Source organism: Apteryx rowi, unplaced genomic scaffold (genome assembly GCF_003343035.1).
Source record: "Apteryx rowi isolate R43461 unplaced genomic scaffold, aptRow1 scaffold_1, whole genome shotgun sequence".
NCBI classification, from domain to species: Eukaryota; Metazoa; Chordata; class Aves; order Apterygiformes; family Apterygidae; genus Apteryx; species Apteryx rowi.
The window spans coordinates 4,421,726-4,441,305 of NW_020447196.1; the positions used below are offsets into that span (position 1 = coordinate 4,421,726).

At 39.2% G+C, this 19,580-nt stretch overlaps 1 protein-coding gene across 3 annotated transcripts in view; it reads right to left on the reverse strand.

Annotated features, from left to right (window-relative positions):
• The window catches only part of PEPD (peptidase D), a 143,477-nt gene that overhangs the window by 44,505 nt on the left and 79,392 nt on the right, over window positions 1-19,580 (reverse strand). For all 3 annotated transcript variants that reach the window (XM_026059308.1, XM_026059317.1, XM_026059322.1), the window contains 2 exons: window positions 17,748-17,816; window positions 10,455-10,532 (listed from right to left, as the gene is read on the reverse strand). In XM_026059308.1, the coding sequence (XP_025915093.1) occupies window positions 10,455-10,532; window positions 17,748-17,816 (147 nt within the window). The remainder of the gene's footprint in view (window positions 1-10,454; window positions 10,533-17,747; window positions 17,817-19,580) is intronic.

Sequence of the window (19,580 nt, forward strand, 5' to 3'; positions counted from 1 at the left end):
TCTCCTCCATGTGTGCTGCAGAGGAAAAATAGTTTCCTAAACCAACAATATGTGGGAGTGTCCTCTTTCACAGTAACTTGAACCAAGTACAAGAACTTCAGATTTATCTATCTCGTGGAATATGAAAATCCGAGTCTCACTCAATTCACCAGAATGAGCTGGATGCTCAGAGCTGGTTCAGTAAAAACCACTTGTTCTAGTAAGATTTTTATGTGCTGTTTCTGATTCTTTTCACACATATGTTGAGAAGGAATCCCTTGCTTACAATATTTGTCTGTTGAAGAAAGCTAAGAAAACAGCTTTATATTTTTGCATTAAATAAATCAATTTCAATGATCAAGTATCACCCCTCCTTTGCTCCTACGCAGTTTGCGTCAGTGCCTTATTAAAAATGTAGAGTTTGCCAGAGCAAAGAGCCAAAAAAAATCTTGATTAGCTTGTTCACAACTAAATTCTCCTCTGAGTGTCATCTCCAAAAGCAGGAGAGCGTCTCTAATACAGAAGTGCTGTATTCAAATAAAGAATTGGGAACACTAAACTAGTGTTGCTGGGTTAGAAGAAGGACTGAGGTAGCAATGGAGGCTTTATAAGATGCAGAAAGCAAAATGTCAGTATTGCCTACTTAACACCTCGGCAAGGCCCATGCAGGCAATACGCCAAAGATCGGGAAACGCCCCAGTTGAAGTTCTGACAAATAGGTTACCTGTTTTACTAGTATTTTTGCTGAATGGATGATTTTTTTTTCCTGGTTTTATTATCCTAATTATTATCCATTTTTAATTGGCATGGTTTAATAAGCAACAGTACTCCCTTTAGCAGAGACAATTCTTTGCTGAAAAGTCAAGCTAACACGGATGGCTGCAAACCCAACATTTTGACCAGCTTCCATTTGGTCTGAGCCTGCATATTGAAAAAGACGTTTCTGGGGGATTCGCTGCTCCGGCCGACTCGCTCCAAAAAGGAGCAAGGATGTCAGAGCTGCAGGGAAGGGAAGAAAGTCTGCAAGGAGAAACCTGTATTGGCAGCTAAACACTTCTCAATGAAACTGAGGAAAGCAAACCTCATTAGCTTCTTACCAGAATCCAAGATACCAGCAGAGGATAAAAACAATACTGCTACATTTCCAAGTTACTACAGTTTTGCGGTTAACTAAACAGTCAATTTCTAGATGACTAATGAGAAGCGGAAGGCACCTACTCACGTTGAACTGTAGAAGTTTGATACTTGTAATTCAGACCCCATTCTTAGGCGTTAACGTTTGGACTTAGGAAATGTAACTTTCAGCAACCATTTTTGGACACTTTGACCTGTGTTCCCCACGCCGGCTAAACAACCCCTGGAGATTACAGGAGTAGGTGAAGCATCAGACCTTTACTTATTGATTCTTACTGTAAATACTGTCAAGCTGTCTTGTGTGTGTGTGCGCACGCACATGTGTGTGCATGTAAGTAAGAGGTTAACACTTCCACCTTCTCTCATGACAAAAACTGGGCCAATGTCCAACAGTACATGTTCATTTAATTTTTAGCCACCTTGTAATTGTTTTTTAGCTTCTTCAAGAAAGCCCTCAAATTATCAGTTTTCCAAGGAATCCATCAGGCAGAGGTTTCAGAATACTCTACAGAAGACAACTGAACACAAAAAAAAGCTGCTGACTGTTCCACATACAGGGCCAAATGTTCAAGTGAAGTGCCCAGTAATGAAGGTACCAACTAGTGCTTCAGAAGAGGAGGCTGACCATCCCCTAGGCAAGTTATGCTGTTTTGCCATGGAGAACACTTTTTTCCTATTAGGAAAATATATCTACTCTTCACAGCAGCACCTCGAGATGAAAGTATAGTATTGTGACGTACAACTGAAATGAGAAATATCCTTGCTTTAAAGACCTAAATAGGCTCAGTGTAAATACGGAGCAGCATTCACTCCAGAGGTAACATTAGGAGGCTCCTCCCGAGGCCCTGCTCTCCATCATTTCAGTAACGAGAGGTTCTGCGAACAGACGCAGGAGACGTCCCAATGCTGCCCTGACCGCAGGGACTAGGAATTACACCTGGTTCATGCGGGATATGCAGAGCGTGCAGGAGACTGACCATACCTTCCCTTCCAGCCACACATCAGCAAGAGCCAGGCAGGCTGCCTCCCAAATTGTGTTTTGACCTACACAACTGAGCTCCTCGCACCACGAGCAAAGAGAAAGGCCTCAGTCGCTGGAAGCCATCCAAGACAAGCAGCATCTGTCAGAATATTTCTAAATCCTTTACATATTCACATATTAACAAGGACCACCACAAATACTCTGTTTCACTAAACAGCATTTGCAAGTGATCATTATTAAATCAATTGCTATTACAAAACACTAGGTTTTATCTTGCTCATTTTATCTAGAGAGATGAACACCCTAGTGAAATGAGTTTAACAGCAGGCAAAGCAGCTTCATACTCTCAGTTCTTTTCAGATTATGCTGGGAACACTGATGTAAAAATATGAAAAATAAAACTCATTCACAGGCTATGATTAAAAAGAAGTTGCATATACACTATAATGTACAGAAAGCATCAAATTAAGAGGCAGACCATAACACAACACTTAAATGAAAGCTAAAATTTGTTACAGCAAATGCACACTATTACTTAGCAACCTCTGCTTTGGTTAAAAAGCTTATACATTTCTAAGAGTATGCAACTTCATAGTCTGGATTATCCAGTAAAAATAGAACACATTCAATTAGAGAAAAATTATTCCCATAAAAATTCTAGCAAATATATTTTTCTATTTTTTAATCAAATTCAAATTTTCTAGATTAGCATAAAATTTACATATTCTACAGGTACAAGAAAAGAAAAAATACCTATGCTTGCTTAGAATGGTAAACATGTGCCATTAATCAAACCAGAGGAATCAAGCCAAAGGAGTTATTTCAGAAATGGACAGCCCGTTGATTTTGCAATCAACCAATAAGTAGTAGCAATGTATTTCTTCACATTATTATTAGAAACAAAACCATAACTAACAACAAGTTGTTTCAAAACTGCAGACTGAAAGGTTAAAGCAAACCACAATTTTTGCATATTATTATAGCAAACTTCAAAATGCATAAAAAATACACAAGGCCAAATGAAAATACTAGTCTCACCCACATAAAATAGTTGAGCATTTACATCTGACATATTAATATCCTATGATTTTAAAAGCAGTGCTTTCAAGAAGTAATAAATACAATATTTGGTTCTGTAGGATAGATTGTTTTAATAGCAGCGAAATACTTGGAGTGGAAAAGGGAGGACTTCTATTATCTGATGCAAAAAGATTGGTCAGTTCCTGCTTTTTAATGCAACATTGCCCCCATCTGGACAAAGGTAGCTTGTACTAATGCCAATAGGCTGGCATTAGTACCATGAGAGTTTGAAAGACTTTGAAAGAGAGTCATAGCAAACTTCTTATCTGATTTTGTAGTATCCTTTTTTTCCAGCTCATCTAAGTCTTTTAGTTGACTATTTGAAAATCTTTTTAATATTTTACTCAAATGATAGCTACTCAATATTCATGAAAAGTCCTTTTATACTATATATTTACTCCTCATTCCTGCAAAAAAGGGAACAGTGCATTTTTCTACAAATAATACTGTATAAAAAAATCAAGAAAAATATGCTTCTAGTTTCAATGCAGTATGTATACGGCATATGCATATTGTGTGCATATAATAGGTATATGTTCATAGCTTGTATAGAAAATGACAATTCTTTCGATACTAGAAAACCCTATACTATCCTTTTAGATCAAAAAAATTAGTAAAGTAGCTTATACTTTTACCAATTAGATGGCTTAGCCTTTACGAATAAAAATGAACAATGTGCTTTAACCAGTTCTTTCAACAAGCAACTTCCTTTCGCAATATTCTTCACATGCCTTGGAGTGACCAACAACTCCAGGAAGCCTGAAAATTGTCCTTCACCTCTGGAGAAATTACAAAACAAAAAGCCATGAAAACTTAGCATCTTTCCTCTCTGTTTCATCCAGATCAACCTTTCTCATATACCTATACTTGCACTCAAGAAAAATTCCCATGATCAACAAAGCTTCTGAAATGACAAGAGGAGGAGCCCCAAGAGTTAAAATAGGATCTTATGAGAGCACCAAAAGTTAGAGTAAAAAAACTATTAAAAGGCCCATATAGGTGCCACGCAGAAGGAAGAAAACCCCATTTTAGCACAGCATGAGTCGAACACACCTTATACCCACCGATATGGATGACGCTCTTGGATGGATGGATGGATGCTCTGCCTCTAAAGCAAGCTGCCTTTTGCAAGTACAACTCATTGCCATTATCAAAATGTGGGACAATCCCATCTCGTTCCAGAGAGCACTATTTCAGTGCCCCTGGTGTTAGTATTACTCTGATGCTTTAAATTGGCATTAGAATATTAAGGAAAAAAAATCATTCAGAGTTGAATTTTTTCAGTAAAATCTCTTTGCAACACCAGGTTGTTTTCCATATCCCCAACTCTCTTGACTGCAATTTGACTAAGCAAATAACAGTCACCTTTTAATACAGCCAGGCCATATTTAAAACATTTAAAATAGATGCATTATGATACGATTATACTTTTATGATAGGATGCATTTGATTTTGTGGCACTGATAAAATTTCTCTAGTGCTAAAATTCTGGTAGCTGAATGCAATGAAGTTATCTGCAGCAAAACTTGTTTTCCTGACATCACCAGCAGGGCTTAGAAACAGCAGTGTAGCACTGTGGCAGGAAATGTCCTTCTCTTGCAACGATACTGTATGCTTTCCAACACTTTCATTAAAATCTGTAAGCTAAAGACTGAAAGTGTTTAAAAGAAACAGTCAAATAAAATGAAAGACATCACCTGAAGATCCAACCTGCTTCCATTTAAACTTCTAAAGTTAGTTTTATTTTATAAATAATAGATAGGTCCACTGTGAGTACAAGGTTAATGGTATCTCTCTTTGAGGTCTGCTGCACTTCATAAGCAGTTGATGCCGTGCTCCCATTATTTATGATTTCACTCGAGCCCTCTTAACAAATTACACTGCGGGAACCGCTCCAGGAGGACCGGCGCCCGGTGCAGCGGGCTCTGCTGCCGCCAGCAACGCGGCGAGCTCCAGGCCCCCGCGCGCAGCCTGGGGCCCTGGGCAAAGGCGCACGCAGCTCTGACAGTGGCACTGCCGGCATGGGCAGGGCAGGCACTGCACCGCTCATCGGCAAGGGCTTCGTCCATCTCCTGACTTACGAGGGCATTTCAAAATATTAAAAACACCAAATACCTTGAGCAGACTATATAATTATTTTTAGTATTTTGCAAAGCCAGAATGGACCAACTAATCCTAAGAAATGTTATCAAGTGCTTAAAGGTCAGCAAACCTGCCAGTGAGGCCAGCTTACTCAGTGCTGGATTTTCACCGCAACACATTGATCAGAAGCCGTAAAAAGACACAGAAGCGCAGCTCACGCACGCAGAGCGCTATCTAATGGTAATAGCCATATCTATTTCACTGACATCTGGGGTCAGGTTTATTTTCTCACATTTCTGTTACTTAAGCATGAGCTTCATCATGAAGAATCAATCTTTATTTTAAGATCATAAAACTGTTTTCGATTTGTCAGATGTCGCAGGAACCCCGCAGATCAATTGCAATAACCCGATCGCCTCACGGCGCTTTCAGCATGGCCACGAGAGCGCTTGGCGGCACAGGCAGGCCCTGCGAACCGCCATGCAGCAAACCGAATGCAATAAACTACCATTTTCCTGAATACCTTCTCAAAATCAGTGTGAGGTGCCCATTTCAGGCTCAGCACCTCTGACAGTGCCTTTGAAGAATGCACTGAACCAGAAAGGTGAAAGAGGTGCTTCCTCCCTTGTCCCCCGCTTCCCCCCTCTGCACCTACCGCCCTTGCTGGCAGGTTTTCGCTTTTCCCGAGAGCCCTCGTGGGTCTCATGCGGTGGCCGGCAGCATGGGGTGGGGGCTGGAAGCGGGGAGCACTCGGCGCGAGTTGTTTGCTTCATTTTTGAGAAAACAGGTTTTTGGAAGGCAGATGCTGCTGTGCTGAGACCAAAGCTTTTCACAGAAACACACCAGCTTTGACCGAGCTTCTCTCAGAAGATACTTCCCAGGGTCTAGCCAAACTGAAGGATCACTTTGAGGAGAGTTGAATCCAGAGGTTGCCGTGTCCCTTAAGGGCTTTTTACCACTGAATCAATCTCTTTCTCCAGTTTGGACAAAATCAGGATTGCTGCAGAAGGGGAGATCACAGAAAACTCGCCCAAGAAGAACCGACAATGCAGTGTATGCTGTCTGCTAACCAAAAGCCCTACGTACTTGATTTAGCCATAGCAGGGAGGCAAATCTGTGCTTCTTGATTTTTTTATTTTTCCTGAGGAATAACTTTTCATTTCTTTCTACTTCCCGCTAAGCTTTGAAAGATCTTTGGCTACCCAAACTGAGTTGGGAGGTGGGGGAGCTTCAAAAAGCCCTGGCCAATGGGACGGGGTTACTTTCTGGCAGGGGATTACAAACTCTGACAAGCACTTTTGCCTATGACTCCCATTTCCAAAGCACATATGCAAGTACAGCTTCGCTACAGAAACAGCAGGCATCTTTGCACAAAATGCATAATGGAATACCTTGAGATAACGTGGAGAATCTCAACCTCAAACTCAATTTCTATCCAAGCTGTCATGAGTTTAAGATGACCAAAGAAAGTCAGTATTTGTAGCTTAGCTTGGCTTTACGTGGTTCTCACTGTAGGCTGTATTTGTAATAAAGATTTGTAACATTTTGATTAGAAGATTTTATTTAAAGGTAATGCCAAATGAGAGAGCAGAGTGTGCAGAGTTATGATTCATAAGGGTGGTCAGCCTACCAATTCATTTGCGTGACCTTTTTGGCCATGGAGATAATAGATGCTTGCTTAGGAAAGGAGTTGCTTTTAGACCATATTGTCCATACTGATTTACATGTTCACCACACAGATGTTACAGTACATGAATTATTTATATAAATAATTTTGCTGTAATTGCAATATTTATATTTAATATTAGTATCAGTTAAGTGCTTTGCACATATCATAAGTATCTAAACTTCCCTTTAAAAATACTGTTTTCTTCTTATGTCAATTATAAAGCTTTGGGTTAGTTTGCTATTTTGTTTTAAATATTTAATAAACTGAAAGTGACAGTCCTGCTTAGCAAGACAATCCACATTAGCAAGAATTATCAGAAATTCTCTTTAGAGTCCTTGTGTTGCACTGAGATTTTTTAGCGCAGAACCTGTACCTGTAAAAATGTGGTTTATGAGGAAATATCAGAGATTTAATGCCATACTGGTTTCTTACAGAAGCAATAAACCCAATTAATGTAGATTAGTTTTCAAAAATGTAAGTCATAAAATCAGGCTGTTCTTAATGAGCCACAGTTCTATAAGGAGAAGTCAGAGTAACAGTCTCAAAAAAACAAAAGTGCAATAGCGCATGTATTTTTGCCTAGAATTTCCTGTTGATGCCACCAAATCCTTATAACAAACATTCTTCAAAGAGTAAATAAAGCATGCACTTGATTGTTTCAAAGAATCAAAGCATGAGTCTTCCAAATTTATTTTTCTAATATTCAGGTGCTTTGTTGACTTATTTACCGGCACTTACTGCAGTGCACTGTTTAATACATAACAGAACTGAACAGCACATTTCTGTAGAACTCTTGAATCTTATTCATATGAACTAAATAATCTCTAGAAAAACATGAAATTCTACTGAATAATTTAATAAAAATCATACCAAATACCCTACCTTCTGATTCTATTAGGTACCAGTATATGACTTGATAAATTAAATTTATACCAAAATACTGGCAGAAGCAGAAATAACCCTTTAAAGACTTCTATCTCTTTTTCACCAGAAGTAAAGCCATTTTTTCTTATGTTCAGGGCTTCCTAAGATTATCCAACAGAGGGCTCCCAGCAGCTATTAAAAAGTTTAATGGAGAGTCAAATATATGAGCTCTAATACATACATATAAATTATCATCCTGCTCATTTTAATAAACCTGTTCTGTATGTATACACACACACCACACCCAAATTAGAAATTTGTAAAAGCACACAGCAAAACCACCCGGGAAGTTCCTCGTGATAATCTGTATTCTGCTACAGCAAGTTAGCTCAAGATTTTTTTTCAAAACACTGTTTTTTTAAGTTTGAAAAGTAGTATATTTTTAAATTGTTGCTACACAAATGAAGTTACACTTTCTTATAACTTCTTGCCCCCTCTACTTTGAAAGAACACACATAAAATGGCGTGGAGCAAAGCCTGACTGCGCAGTGAGTGTCAGCCAGCGCAAGAGGCAAGGGCAGACTGGTGTCCCCGAGAAAGGCTCCTGCAAGTGGAAAGTGTGCAGGGAACGCAGCTTCCATGAGGCCGTTTTTAAGAACTGGGTCCTCAAGCAACCAGGGGCTTTAGCAGAGCAAAGCTTTGGGAGGAGAGTGCTGGGGCTGGCCAGCTCTCTCACAGCTCTCTGAACAGCGGCTGATCGGGCACCTCAGCGAGCGCCACCAGGCTGAACAGGTTATCCTGTGCCCGTGCTAGGAAAGAGCAGGTTAGGGCAAACTGATCTCAGTGCTTATTTGCCAGAGCCAATCTACACTTGACCAGCTTCATCTAATCAAGGCAAAGACTCTGCTGGATCATTTCAGCAAGAGGATATTTCACACTCCAGGTTAATCCTTGTGTTCCTTGTTGAGACAGCTACAAAGGATGCTTGCTGCAACTCACTGGGACACTAGTTTTGAAATGCTGAAGTAACCAGTGTACTTAGCAGATTATGCTTTTCTGCCATTCAGAGCTCTGAGGCAAATAAATCCAAGCTTGCTTTTTTTTTTTTTTTTTTTTAAAGAAAAAAAGACTTGCTAGTACAGCAGGAAACCTAAGACTGTGAAAGAGTCTTGGTGTGTGTTCCCAAGGTTTAGGAAGGACTTCCAGCTGTCTGCTGATTATAAGTATGATTATAAGATTATAAGTAAAAGTATGTATTTACTCCCCTCCCTCTTTAAAGGCCTTAACTTAAATACAGGACATCATAATACATTGTGGCATATCTTCTCTCAGGTTCATACCCTTTTATTTCTTATAGGCTACACCCTGTCTTTTAGCAAAATTAAATCAAATGCCACAGCCAATACAGTATTGGGTTCGTATGTCCTACCTGATCAAAATGAACTCATAGCATTCTATATACTCTAAAGCAACATGATCATAAGTCAAAGTTACTGCACTACAATAAATTAACATTAGTATTTGATGGGTTTAGTAGCCTATTCACCACAGACGAAGATAATACAAACTATTGTACAAGAACCTTTTAAGAAAGTTTTTACACCGTTAGAAAGAATTGACCTATCTGTAATTCAGTAACTTCATTCTGCAATACCTACAGATGTGCCCAGAAAATTAGCCAACAAGGCATATTTTTTTTACTTCTGAGATTCAATTTGTTTCCCATAATAGCTTTTGGGCTTATCTATGATAATACTCATTTGCTTTCCTCAACGTCTTTACATGCAGCTGTGAAAATATTCACCTGCACCTTTTTTGAAGTGTTACAAGAGTAATCTAATACATATCCTTCACTGAATGTCTGTGATTAACTCATCCAAAAGTAGCTCTGTCCTTTTACAAATGCAGAGTTTTTTTGATCAAAGTCTTGGGAGCTGAAGTACAAAAGCTATATTCTGCCATGTTACACACCACACAATTAGGTTTGTCTTTCAATTTACAGTAATGTATCTGGTGATTTTACTCACACTGTTTTTTATTTGCAATGACACCACAAAGCATGTAGACAAGTAACACAGACGGAGAAAAGTCTATGGTATTTGCAACCGTGTTACAGCAACACTAAACTCTAAGGAAAATATTTTTAGAAATCTTTGGCACAATATAGAGCACTAGAAGGTGTGATCTCCTCACACATTCAAAAAGTCCACTTTCAGGCTGGGGTGTCTTGGATACACACAGGTATTTGGAAGATCTCATCTATATTGCAATTTGATGCAATTCTTTAAAAAGTAGCAACTCCCCCACCAAACTATCAGAGCTGAGGTTTGGACCTGAAGTTCAAATGCAAACTTGGATCCCAATTTTTGCAATTGCCCTTATATTTAAAATACAGTAATTTCTTACACTATATTCTAAGTGCCCCTTGAACACAGCGTTTAAAAACAATCTCTTTCTCCCTTTCAACTGGAGATACAGGCATACAGGACCTTTGGAGGAAAGAAGACTAGCTTGGCACCCAAAATTACATGCTGTTTTAAAGATTCAGACTTCTATCTTTATGCAATCATTGTCTTATTAAGTTCAAAAGCAGACACAATGTACATACTAAAATTTAGTAGTCATGTAACAAAAATGTCAAAAAAACTCTAATCGTTTACTTACCACAAGTCTCCATCTTCAATAGTCTTATCATTCGGGGCTCCAGCATGCCCATAGTGTAAAACAGAGGAGTTCTCCCCACTGATAGGTGAAAAGAAAACACAGAAGAATTAACAGAAAAAGAAACATCAAAACACACAACATGAGAAGGAACATTGTAACTTGTGAAATAATCACCCGTGCATAGATATATTAAGCATGAAATCTTGCAGCCTATGAAAACTGTCACAGAACCTTCCTCAGAATTGGCTGTAATAGTGTATTTGGCATCTCGGTCAGCAGAAGTGGGTACCAACTGGGCATTTTGCAATTCTGTCTGCAAGATGTGACCCTTCTGCAGAAGGGTATCAGCACTGTTCACATAAAACACTTCCCAAATTGATGACAGTGTTAAGGGAAGCAATGATATAAGAGCAATTTTTCAACCTATACCCATTTACTTCCTTTCGGATTTTTTTTTTTTTTAATTACTAAGTGATACATTTCCCTGTTTGAGGTTAAACATTACAAAGCATAAAACCCAAATTTCCATTGGAGTAAAATATGATATGTTTGAAATGCTCTAGGAGTTACTAGGCCTGGAAAAATTCAGCTGTCCAAGCAAAAAGTCCCAGTTCACCTCTGGCATGGCTACATGTGATCTCTGTTGGAATGAACACACAGCACACGGTTGGGGGAGCATTCCCGGTATATAATGTCAGCAGTAATACCCAGCACAATAACTGTCACTTTATTTTTACCTCTTACTAAAGTGGAAAAAAACCATTCATCTTCACATTATAAAGGAAGATTTCAATTCCTGGAAACCATTCAAACTAAACTGCTGATTCACAGGAATGGGAAAACATCTCCGGAGAAGCATGGACCCTCATTCAACACTTCTGAAATGCCGTGATCCATTCAGTGACCTGTATTTGGTCTTGGCATCCTCTCTTGTCTACTGGTATTCCTCTAGTTCTATCACATGTCATTTAAAAGACAGGTAAAGATCTCAAGCTCTACTGATTTTCCTTTTATTATTCCCCTCAGATAGATGCTCTCTCTTTTATTCTTCAAAAGGCTAAAAGAATTAAACCATATCCAAAAATACATGTGTTGGAACAGGGATACTGTGGCATCTCTCTGATCCCTCAAGCTGACTTGCTGATCTGTATCTAATCTTTTATCAAAACTGGGTTGGTCATTCTGCTCAAATTTGATTCTTAACTGAGGTGGAGGAACAGCTTAATATTTTAGCTGAAAGCAATGGGAAGCTCAGTTTCGGTGAATCTTTTGTCATATCCGAAGTGAACGTGCCACCTGACGTATTTCTCATACTAGACTTTTAATACATGCAATTAGAAAAACAGTAAAACACCTGCACTGTATCCAAAAAGAGATTACCTTCAAGATATATTAAGTACTTGTGATCAATTGGATATTTAATTGATCATTTGTTCATACAGATACAATAATTCCATAAGCAATGATTATGGAGAAGAAAGCAAATGCCTTCTTAAATTTCTGAAGGCTTTCAGTCTAAAAGGCTGGATTCTGTTAATATTTTCAAAGCAATAACATTTTATTGCTAAGTATTTTATGTATATAAGAATCACTATGTAATAAGGCAGTGGGAGACCGTCTCAATTGTAGGAATGATGTGCTGATACAGAATTGTATTTTTTCTAATTATATGGACATCAAAGGTAAAAAGGTGTCAAGTCAAGAATTAAAAAAACACATAATTAAGGCTGTAATAGATTTGTTTTGTGATGCTGATCCGGTGACTTAAAGACATTTTTACAACTGGCTGCTAGCTGACTGCTTTTTATTTCCTAGATGCCTGATTTGAGAACCTACTCTGTTGTGCAGATAATTAAAAACAGTCCCATAAAACTTGCATATAAGAGGAAGACACAAGCAAGCTTCATTCTGACTGCTCCTATCTCCTGGGCATTTGCGGAATAGTTCCTTCTGGCCACAATTTTAGTTTTCTAGGCAAGGAAATTGGAAGAAAAGTACTATATAGGACAACAGACAGCAATCAGAAGAAAAGGCTTTCTGTGTCAGGCTGTGTGTACAGTAGGAACCATGTTCCCAGTGCCAGCTGTCTCCTTTCACACAGGGGTGACAGCAGCAGCTCCAACTCCTACCTCTGCTTTGGACCACCAGCACTGTGAACCCACAACCTTTTTGTTTAATGGAAGAAAACAAAAAACCCTACAAATGAGTGAAAAAATGCCATGTGCCATCATACTGAGCCACATCAAGGCAAAAGAGCAGGGACGGGCCTTCGCGAGGCAGAGCAGCAGCTCTGTCTCCCCAGGAGTGGTTGCCAGCAGCCACGCATTGCTCTGAACCCTTGCATGCAGAAAGCAAGCAGTACAACAGCTTGTCAGCAGGATTTTAGCTGCAGATACTGTTCTTTATCTCTTTCTAAAAATGGGGATAAAGCATGAGAAGCAAATTAGCATAAGAATATATTTATGATAAACTTTTCAAAAATTTTCATGAAGCTTAAGGGTTTGACTCTACTCCAGTGTATTTGCAGATAACTTGTTTACTTATATGCTGGAACTCTTAGTGTCACATATCAAACCAGACACATAAATAAGTCATATATTCAAATGTGAGTACTGCACAAACGTTTTCAACAATAGATGTTCCAAATCCAAAGATGTGGGATTTCCTTAGCACATTTTAATGTAAAGGTTTTTAGTTTACAAAATATTTCTGTAAGGTTCAGCACCAACTGTTATGGAAGATGCATGAAGACCTGTTTTTCACCACTGTTATTTAAATGTTAAGAAGCAAACAATTTTTCTTGGCATTACGAGGCTCTTGATCCTTCATGCAAATCATGGCTCTGTAGCATAAACAGGATTGTACCACAGAGAGAAGCAGGGGGTGCTGAAGACCTGGCATCCACATCACAAGCATTTCAGGGATTTATGTCTGTTGGGAGCAGTGGTGGTGGTGGAGCTGTTTGCTTTGGACCACTCCAGGCAGGTCCTATGGACTGAATGCCCACTAGCTACCGAGGCACAGCAGGAGCATTTGTTCATGAGAGCTCTCCCAGTCACCTTTCATCCAAAAGGAAGCGAGTCCATGGCATAACCCAAAGGGATGAGTGGGAGATCTACTTCAGAAATGCGTCATCAACCTGAATTAAAACACTAATGTGGACACCCCTCCAGCCTGTTTCTGCCAAGAGGTACAAGTCATACCTCGCTCCCAGGGGTGTCTTTACCACTGCTCCAAGACAAAGGCAAGAAAAAAGCTTTAAGAGCAAAGTTACAGAAGCTTCACTGAAGTGATGTATACCCACAAGCTCAATGTTACAGCTAGCCAGAAATTGTTCATAATGATTCAGCTAGACTTTCAAGGTGGCTTCAAAACAATTTAAATGAAATCCCCAGCCACTGGCAAAGCAAATGAGTCTTCACATAGGAGTTAATCCTTTTCTTCACAAGGAACAATGGTGAAAAGGTCTTGCATTAGAAGGCTACAGCCAGGGTGCAGAGCTGACTTCCTCAAGGTCAGCACTTCAAATGACCACACATGTGGATTTGGATGTCTGCCTTCAGGCATCCAAACTGAAAAATTCTCCATGAGATTTCTGTGCCACTATTTTTATTCCTTTAATAATTTGCCTCTAATGGGTGCCAAAGACATGCTTGTTACCAAAAGAATTGCATGAAGCAGAAGAAAAACTGCAAATTATCACCACTGAGAATGCAAACAGTAGGAAGAGATTCAGAATGCTAGGAAGGGATAAAAGGCCCCAAAATACATCTTAAGTCAGGAAATACTCTGAAAACAAATGAGAAGAACAAAAAGGAAGAGGAAGACCATCAGCAATATTTTAGGAACAGCATTAAGGCCAGGAGCAGCATTAGAAAAAGTGCAACTATTAGCTATACATTAAAAACATCTAAAGAAAAACTAGTATACCATGAACTAAACTAGTAAACTATTTCCATCATGATTTAAATAATAAAATGAATCCAGAAGGAAGCATTGACAGCCTTCTCTCCACTTTTTCATCTAAGAGAAGATGAAATTTAAAAAAGTTATACTGAAAAGAAAGAAAAACATTTAATAACTACTCTATTCTCATCCCAAAAGCTTTATGATGATCCTCAGATAAAGACATTTTACTGGACTATGTTATTCTTAATCACTGGTATCATCTGGTGAGAGCTGTCATCTGACACATCTCTCGAGAAAATTTGAACCTGAGTCTGAGATGCTGCATTATCAACAGCAGCTGCCCCAAGCGCCTGCGGTGGTTGCGGAGCTGGCGATTCCCCACCCACCTCCCGTCGCAAGCGTTCACCCTCTGCCTTGCTACCGAGGGGAACCCGGGTGACCTTCCACTGAAACCACGATGCAGGTAACGGCCATGCAGCCACCAATCACGCTGTCGTGTTCAGTGACAACTAAGTGTGCCACTAGTATTTTGGATATCCCATAAGAGGTTCCCAAAATTTCATTATCGTGGTCCCCAACATCTGCTTTTTCGCCCCAACTACACAAATTACTCAATATTGTAACTTCAGAGTATAGACTTTGCAGGTCAACAATTAAAACCTCACACATTTACAAATTAACATGTTTCTTGTAAGGTGATTGCTTTAATCCCCAACACACAGTTTAGTCTATAAGGATGAGAGCCAAAGACAGCAGGGTCACGAGGAAACACCACCAAGTGACTTAACCTTTGTTTGCCTCTTTGTAAAAACGGCTACTTGGTACACTAAGACACTGCAATGAATAATTCATTAACATTTGAACACTACTCTGAAGTCAACACCTTGTAGATTAGTGCTAATTATATGCAAGTACATTTATTAAATACTGTTATTCGCATTTAGTTGTATTTATGAGACGTCTGTTTGCAGCTCAAATCACTCATAAGTTGATGCACTGTTTGCTAGCATTGCTCACTACAGGACTAATCAAATTATGTGACCACCCACAATACTAATATATGTGTGTTATTATTCTCAACTTATTTGAGAGTGAATACATGCAAGTGAATACATAAAGTCATATTTGGTCACACTGAATATTCATTTACTATTTCCTGAAGATTGTAACACCGGATGGTGACAGCAACAAATGCATGCACTCAACATGCATGGCAAGTGATTTATTTCTGTACAGAAATATTTCTGGATTTGTGATTTGCTTCATAAACCCCAAATAACATGTCAGCATTCAAACATTTTTAGACATTGCCACATCTTTCAGAAAAAAGAAAGGGGGGAATTTTGAGAAGGAAAAAAAACACCAATACATTTATAGCCTTCATTTTTGATAATCTGAGCAAAATGCAGTAAGTTAGTCACTGAAATATGCCTATATCATCATCTTTAAAAAAAAAATCTGAATAACATTTTTTTTTAATTTAAAAGCACGATTCTCTTCTATGGAAATTTTTATCTAGCCTGTAATCTAAAAAGGAAAGATCCTGTCAAAATACCGTAGTTTTATACATCAGGAAAACAACAAAACTCAGCATGAATAGAACAATACTTAACTATTCAAAACCCTAATTGCAAAAGCTATTTTTAATCTTAAATGCAGCTAAGTATAATATTTACAAAGCATAAAGTTTTCATTGTAATAAAAAATGCCTATTATTTTTTCATTATGATGTTAATTGAATCCATCAAATAGATCTACTTACAGTCATTTTACTATGACCTAACTTAAAACAGTTCATTATATACATCAGAATATAGCAATTTACTGACAAAGACCTTTGTATTGTATCCTGTAGATGTTTTTCTTAAATCAGGTTTGTCTCTACTTTTAATAATACTGGTAGGATACAATGCTTGGTCCCAGCACAATGGCTTCAGAGTAACGTGAAGCCCCACAGAGAAGAGGGAGCAGACAAAGCGGGGCTGCCGAGCATGCAGAAGAGGCTGCTAAGCCCCTCTGGCATGGCGGGATGGGGTGGGTTGGGGTGGGATACCCAGTCAGCTCCTGTCATGACCCAGTTCTGAGCTGCTGGTGGGGCTTTCCTTCTCCGGGGTTCCCTGTATCAAGTAATGCCAGTCTGGGGGCTTTCAGCCATATGGAGAGCTCAGCCTGTCCCTGCAGGGTCACAAAGATCAGCTACAAAGCATACAGCAGAAGTTTCTGTAGGTTTGGAGAAGACATTGATGGTCTCTAGCTGCTGCACCCTAATCAGATACTGCAGCACAGGTCTTAATTTACCATAAATAAACATGGAACTTGTATGATTGCAAAAAAATGTACACAGAAACAGCTGATTTTACCATCTCAGCCTGTAACAATACCATAGAGATGAAGTCTCATTTCAATGGGATGCTAATTCTCAAGTTATATGATGATACTTAAAAGGGGAAACTCTTCAGACAATTTAGATGCACAATCTGCCATAAAACTGCTCATGATCCTACTCAAATTTTACATATAAATTGGGAAATTGCCTTTACAAATAACCAATTGAGTAAACAGCAGAAGAAGCAGGGATGTTAATTGTCCTCATTACCCCCAAAGCAATATAACTTTATTATCAATATCTTAAAAAATATTTTTATAATAAGTCTATTCGACTTCAGTGTAAGGCAAATGATTGTGACTAGCAGTAGATTTACAAATGGAGCATATATACAAACACATATACCTCATCTGACTGTCCTATACCACCAATTAGATTTATTCCACTGAAAGAATAAGACTAACCTCTGCATAAAGTACATGACTGTCCTTCAACATGTATCCTACACTATTCTCTTGCAGTTCTGCAAAATTAAAAATGTGCATTTCTACAATTACACAAAGAATTTTTGTAATAATTTCCAAAACACAATAGTTCCAACACCAGCTGTTCAGCAAGCAAAGAGAGATGGAGCAAAAAAATTTCCAAAATTCCAAAAAGAGTAGTTTAATCGCATCCTAACCTTAGAGGCAAAGAATTTCGAGAACAGTATGAAATAGCATATTTCAAAGAGAGTATTTTGTGAGCAACAGAGAATAGCTCTAAAGCCCTTCTTCATAACGCTGTTTATTAAAAAAGCCAATTGCAGCACAGATGTGAGCATAAACATGATCTTGGCAATGGCAGCAGTCATTGTGGCATCTCCTGGGTGCAGCAGAGTGTAACCCAGCTCTCTCTTTAAGACACCACACTAGCCACCTTCCTGCCGCTCTTCCAGAGGAAGTAGCTTGAAATTCATTCTGCTGGCACTTACAAACGCGTTATGTGCCTAAAAGAAACAATTTTATGTATATCCAGTGGGAAACCAATAATAAACACTGCATAAACTCTCAGCTTACCTGCCACAGATGCAAGTGTAGGAAGTATGGCGCATCCCACCTCGAGCATAGCAATAGTGCTGAAAAAGGCTGCAAAGAAAGAAATTGGTAATTAATAATATATTCAAAACTACCACAAGACAGGGAGGAAAGCAAGTCTTGTTTCAGTACAGCTGTGTTGGTGCAAGTTCCAGGCTCCCTGACGCAGTTCTCTGTCCTTTTGTGCTCAGTTTAGCACTCAAATTCACCTAGAGCCACAGCTCAACTGTTTTGCGGGTCATCACGTGGTTTTTGGGAAGCCCGTCAGGGAACTCTGCACTGAAGAAGAGATGCTGGAGTGCAGCTCAGTAACTGCAAATGGCAAATTGCTTTCTTTAGCAATCCAGCACAGCAAGGCAAAATACTGTCAACAGAAGGTTGTTAATCTGCCCACAGAACGAACACGATGATTACAGTTAAACAAATGTTGAAACAGTGGCTAAACTATCTTAAGTGAAGTTGAGAAAAATACTTCCTGCTGGCATTTCAGGGACACAACCACATGTATGATCCATATTTTGAGCCCTGCTGCCTTCCACCCATGGCGTGGAGATCCAGTGAAAGCGAAGTCCAACCAACCTACTGCCAGTTAAAGCTCCCCAGCGGGTGCAAAGGCAGCTGGTGCTGCATCACCTGAAACGCCTGGGTTCGACCAGCCCCGAAACGAAGGGCTGGCTGGAGGCGTGCCACCGCGAGCTGGGCTGGGGGAAGAGCTCTCCAACAGGGCAAAGCTTTTCCTCAATAAATTTTAGCAGAAGCTCTCTCGTTTTAACCATCTCACTGACACCCACTGACTTTACTGCAGGCTAAACCAAATATTCCTGGCTGTGTGAGAAGCCTGAACCGCATCTGACCGTGCGGTTTGTCCTCTCTGAGGACCAGCAGAGCTCTGCCACCATGTCAAGGCAGGCACTCTCTACCAGCATTACAGTCCCTGCCGAAAAGCATAGGCTCATGTTTTCTGCGCATACCAGGATATGCGCACAGAAAACATGAGACCATCCAATTTCACACTGAAATGCTTAAATACCTCTATGATCTTCCCCTGCCCAAATGAGGAGAATCAGCAAAGATCAAATCCCAACAGCAAGAAGATACTGTGATAATATTAGCTGAGTCCTCAACAACACATGGAGACCGTTACGAGATGTCGGTGTTTGCTGTTGTGCCCGAGGGATGGGGAAGAGGAGGGAGAGCAGCCACACATTCTCCATCGTTATTCTTGTCGCAATGCTATCCTGCTGGAGGAGCTGTTTGGCCTTAAAAGCCGTGGAAAATTTTATTTTTACTGTCAAAGTCCCCTTCACATGAGGGCAGCTGTGCCCAAAGCACAATTAATATAGGATTAGGTGCTTTAAGAGCTAAGCACATATCACGAACCCTTTTGTTCTTTCTGAAATATGCTCTAATTACAATCCAATTCCCTTTAATACTGAATGGATTTGAAAAACTCATTTGTTGTAATACTAAAATCATTTCATTAACACAGAGTGATAATGGTGCTATTCAAAGAATAGAGAAGTTGGGATTTTGTCCTTCTGCAACAGCAAACCACAGAACACAGTTCAAATTCTTTCAAGAATATTAAAGACATTACGCACTTGTAAATCCAAATCAGATTTTAAAATTATACAGAACGACAGTATTTCAAGAGAAACAAAACAAAATATAAAAATTAAACAGATGAGAAAAAAGAAAAGCCTACATTTAGGGACAACAGCCTGACTTTGTAAGGAGACAAATCTTACAAGATTTTTCAGCTCAAAATGCTGTCATTTTACAAGATAGAAATGCTAATTATGTATTGCCCTAGAA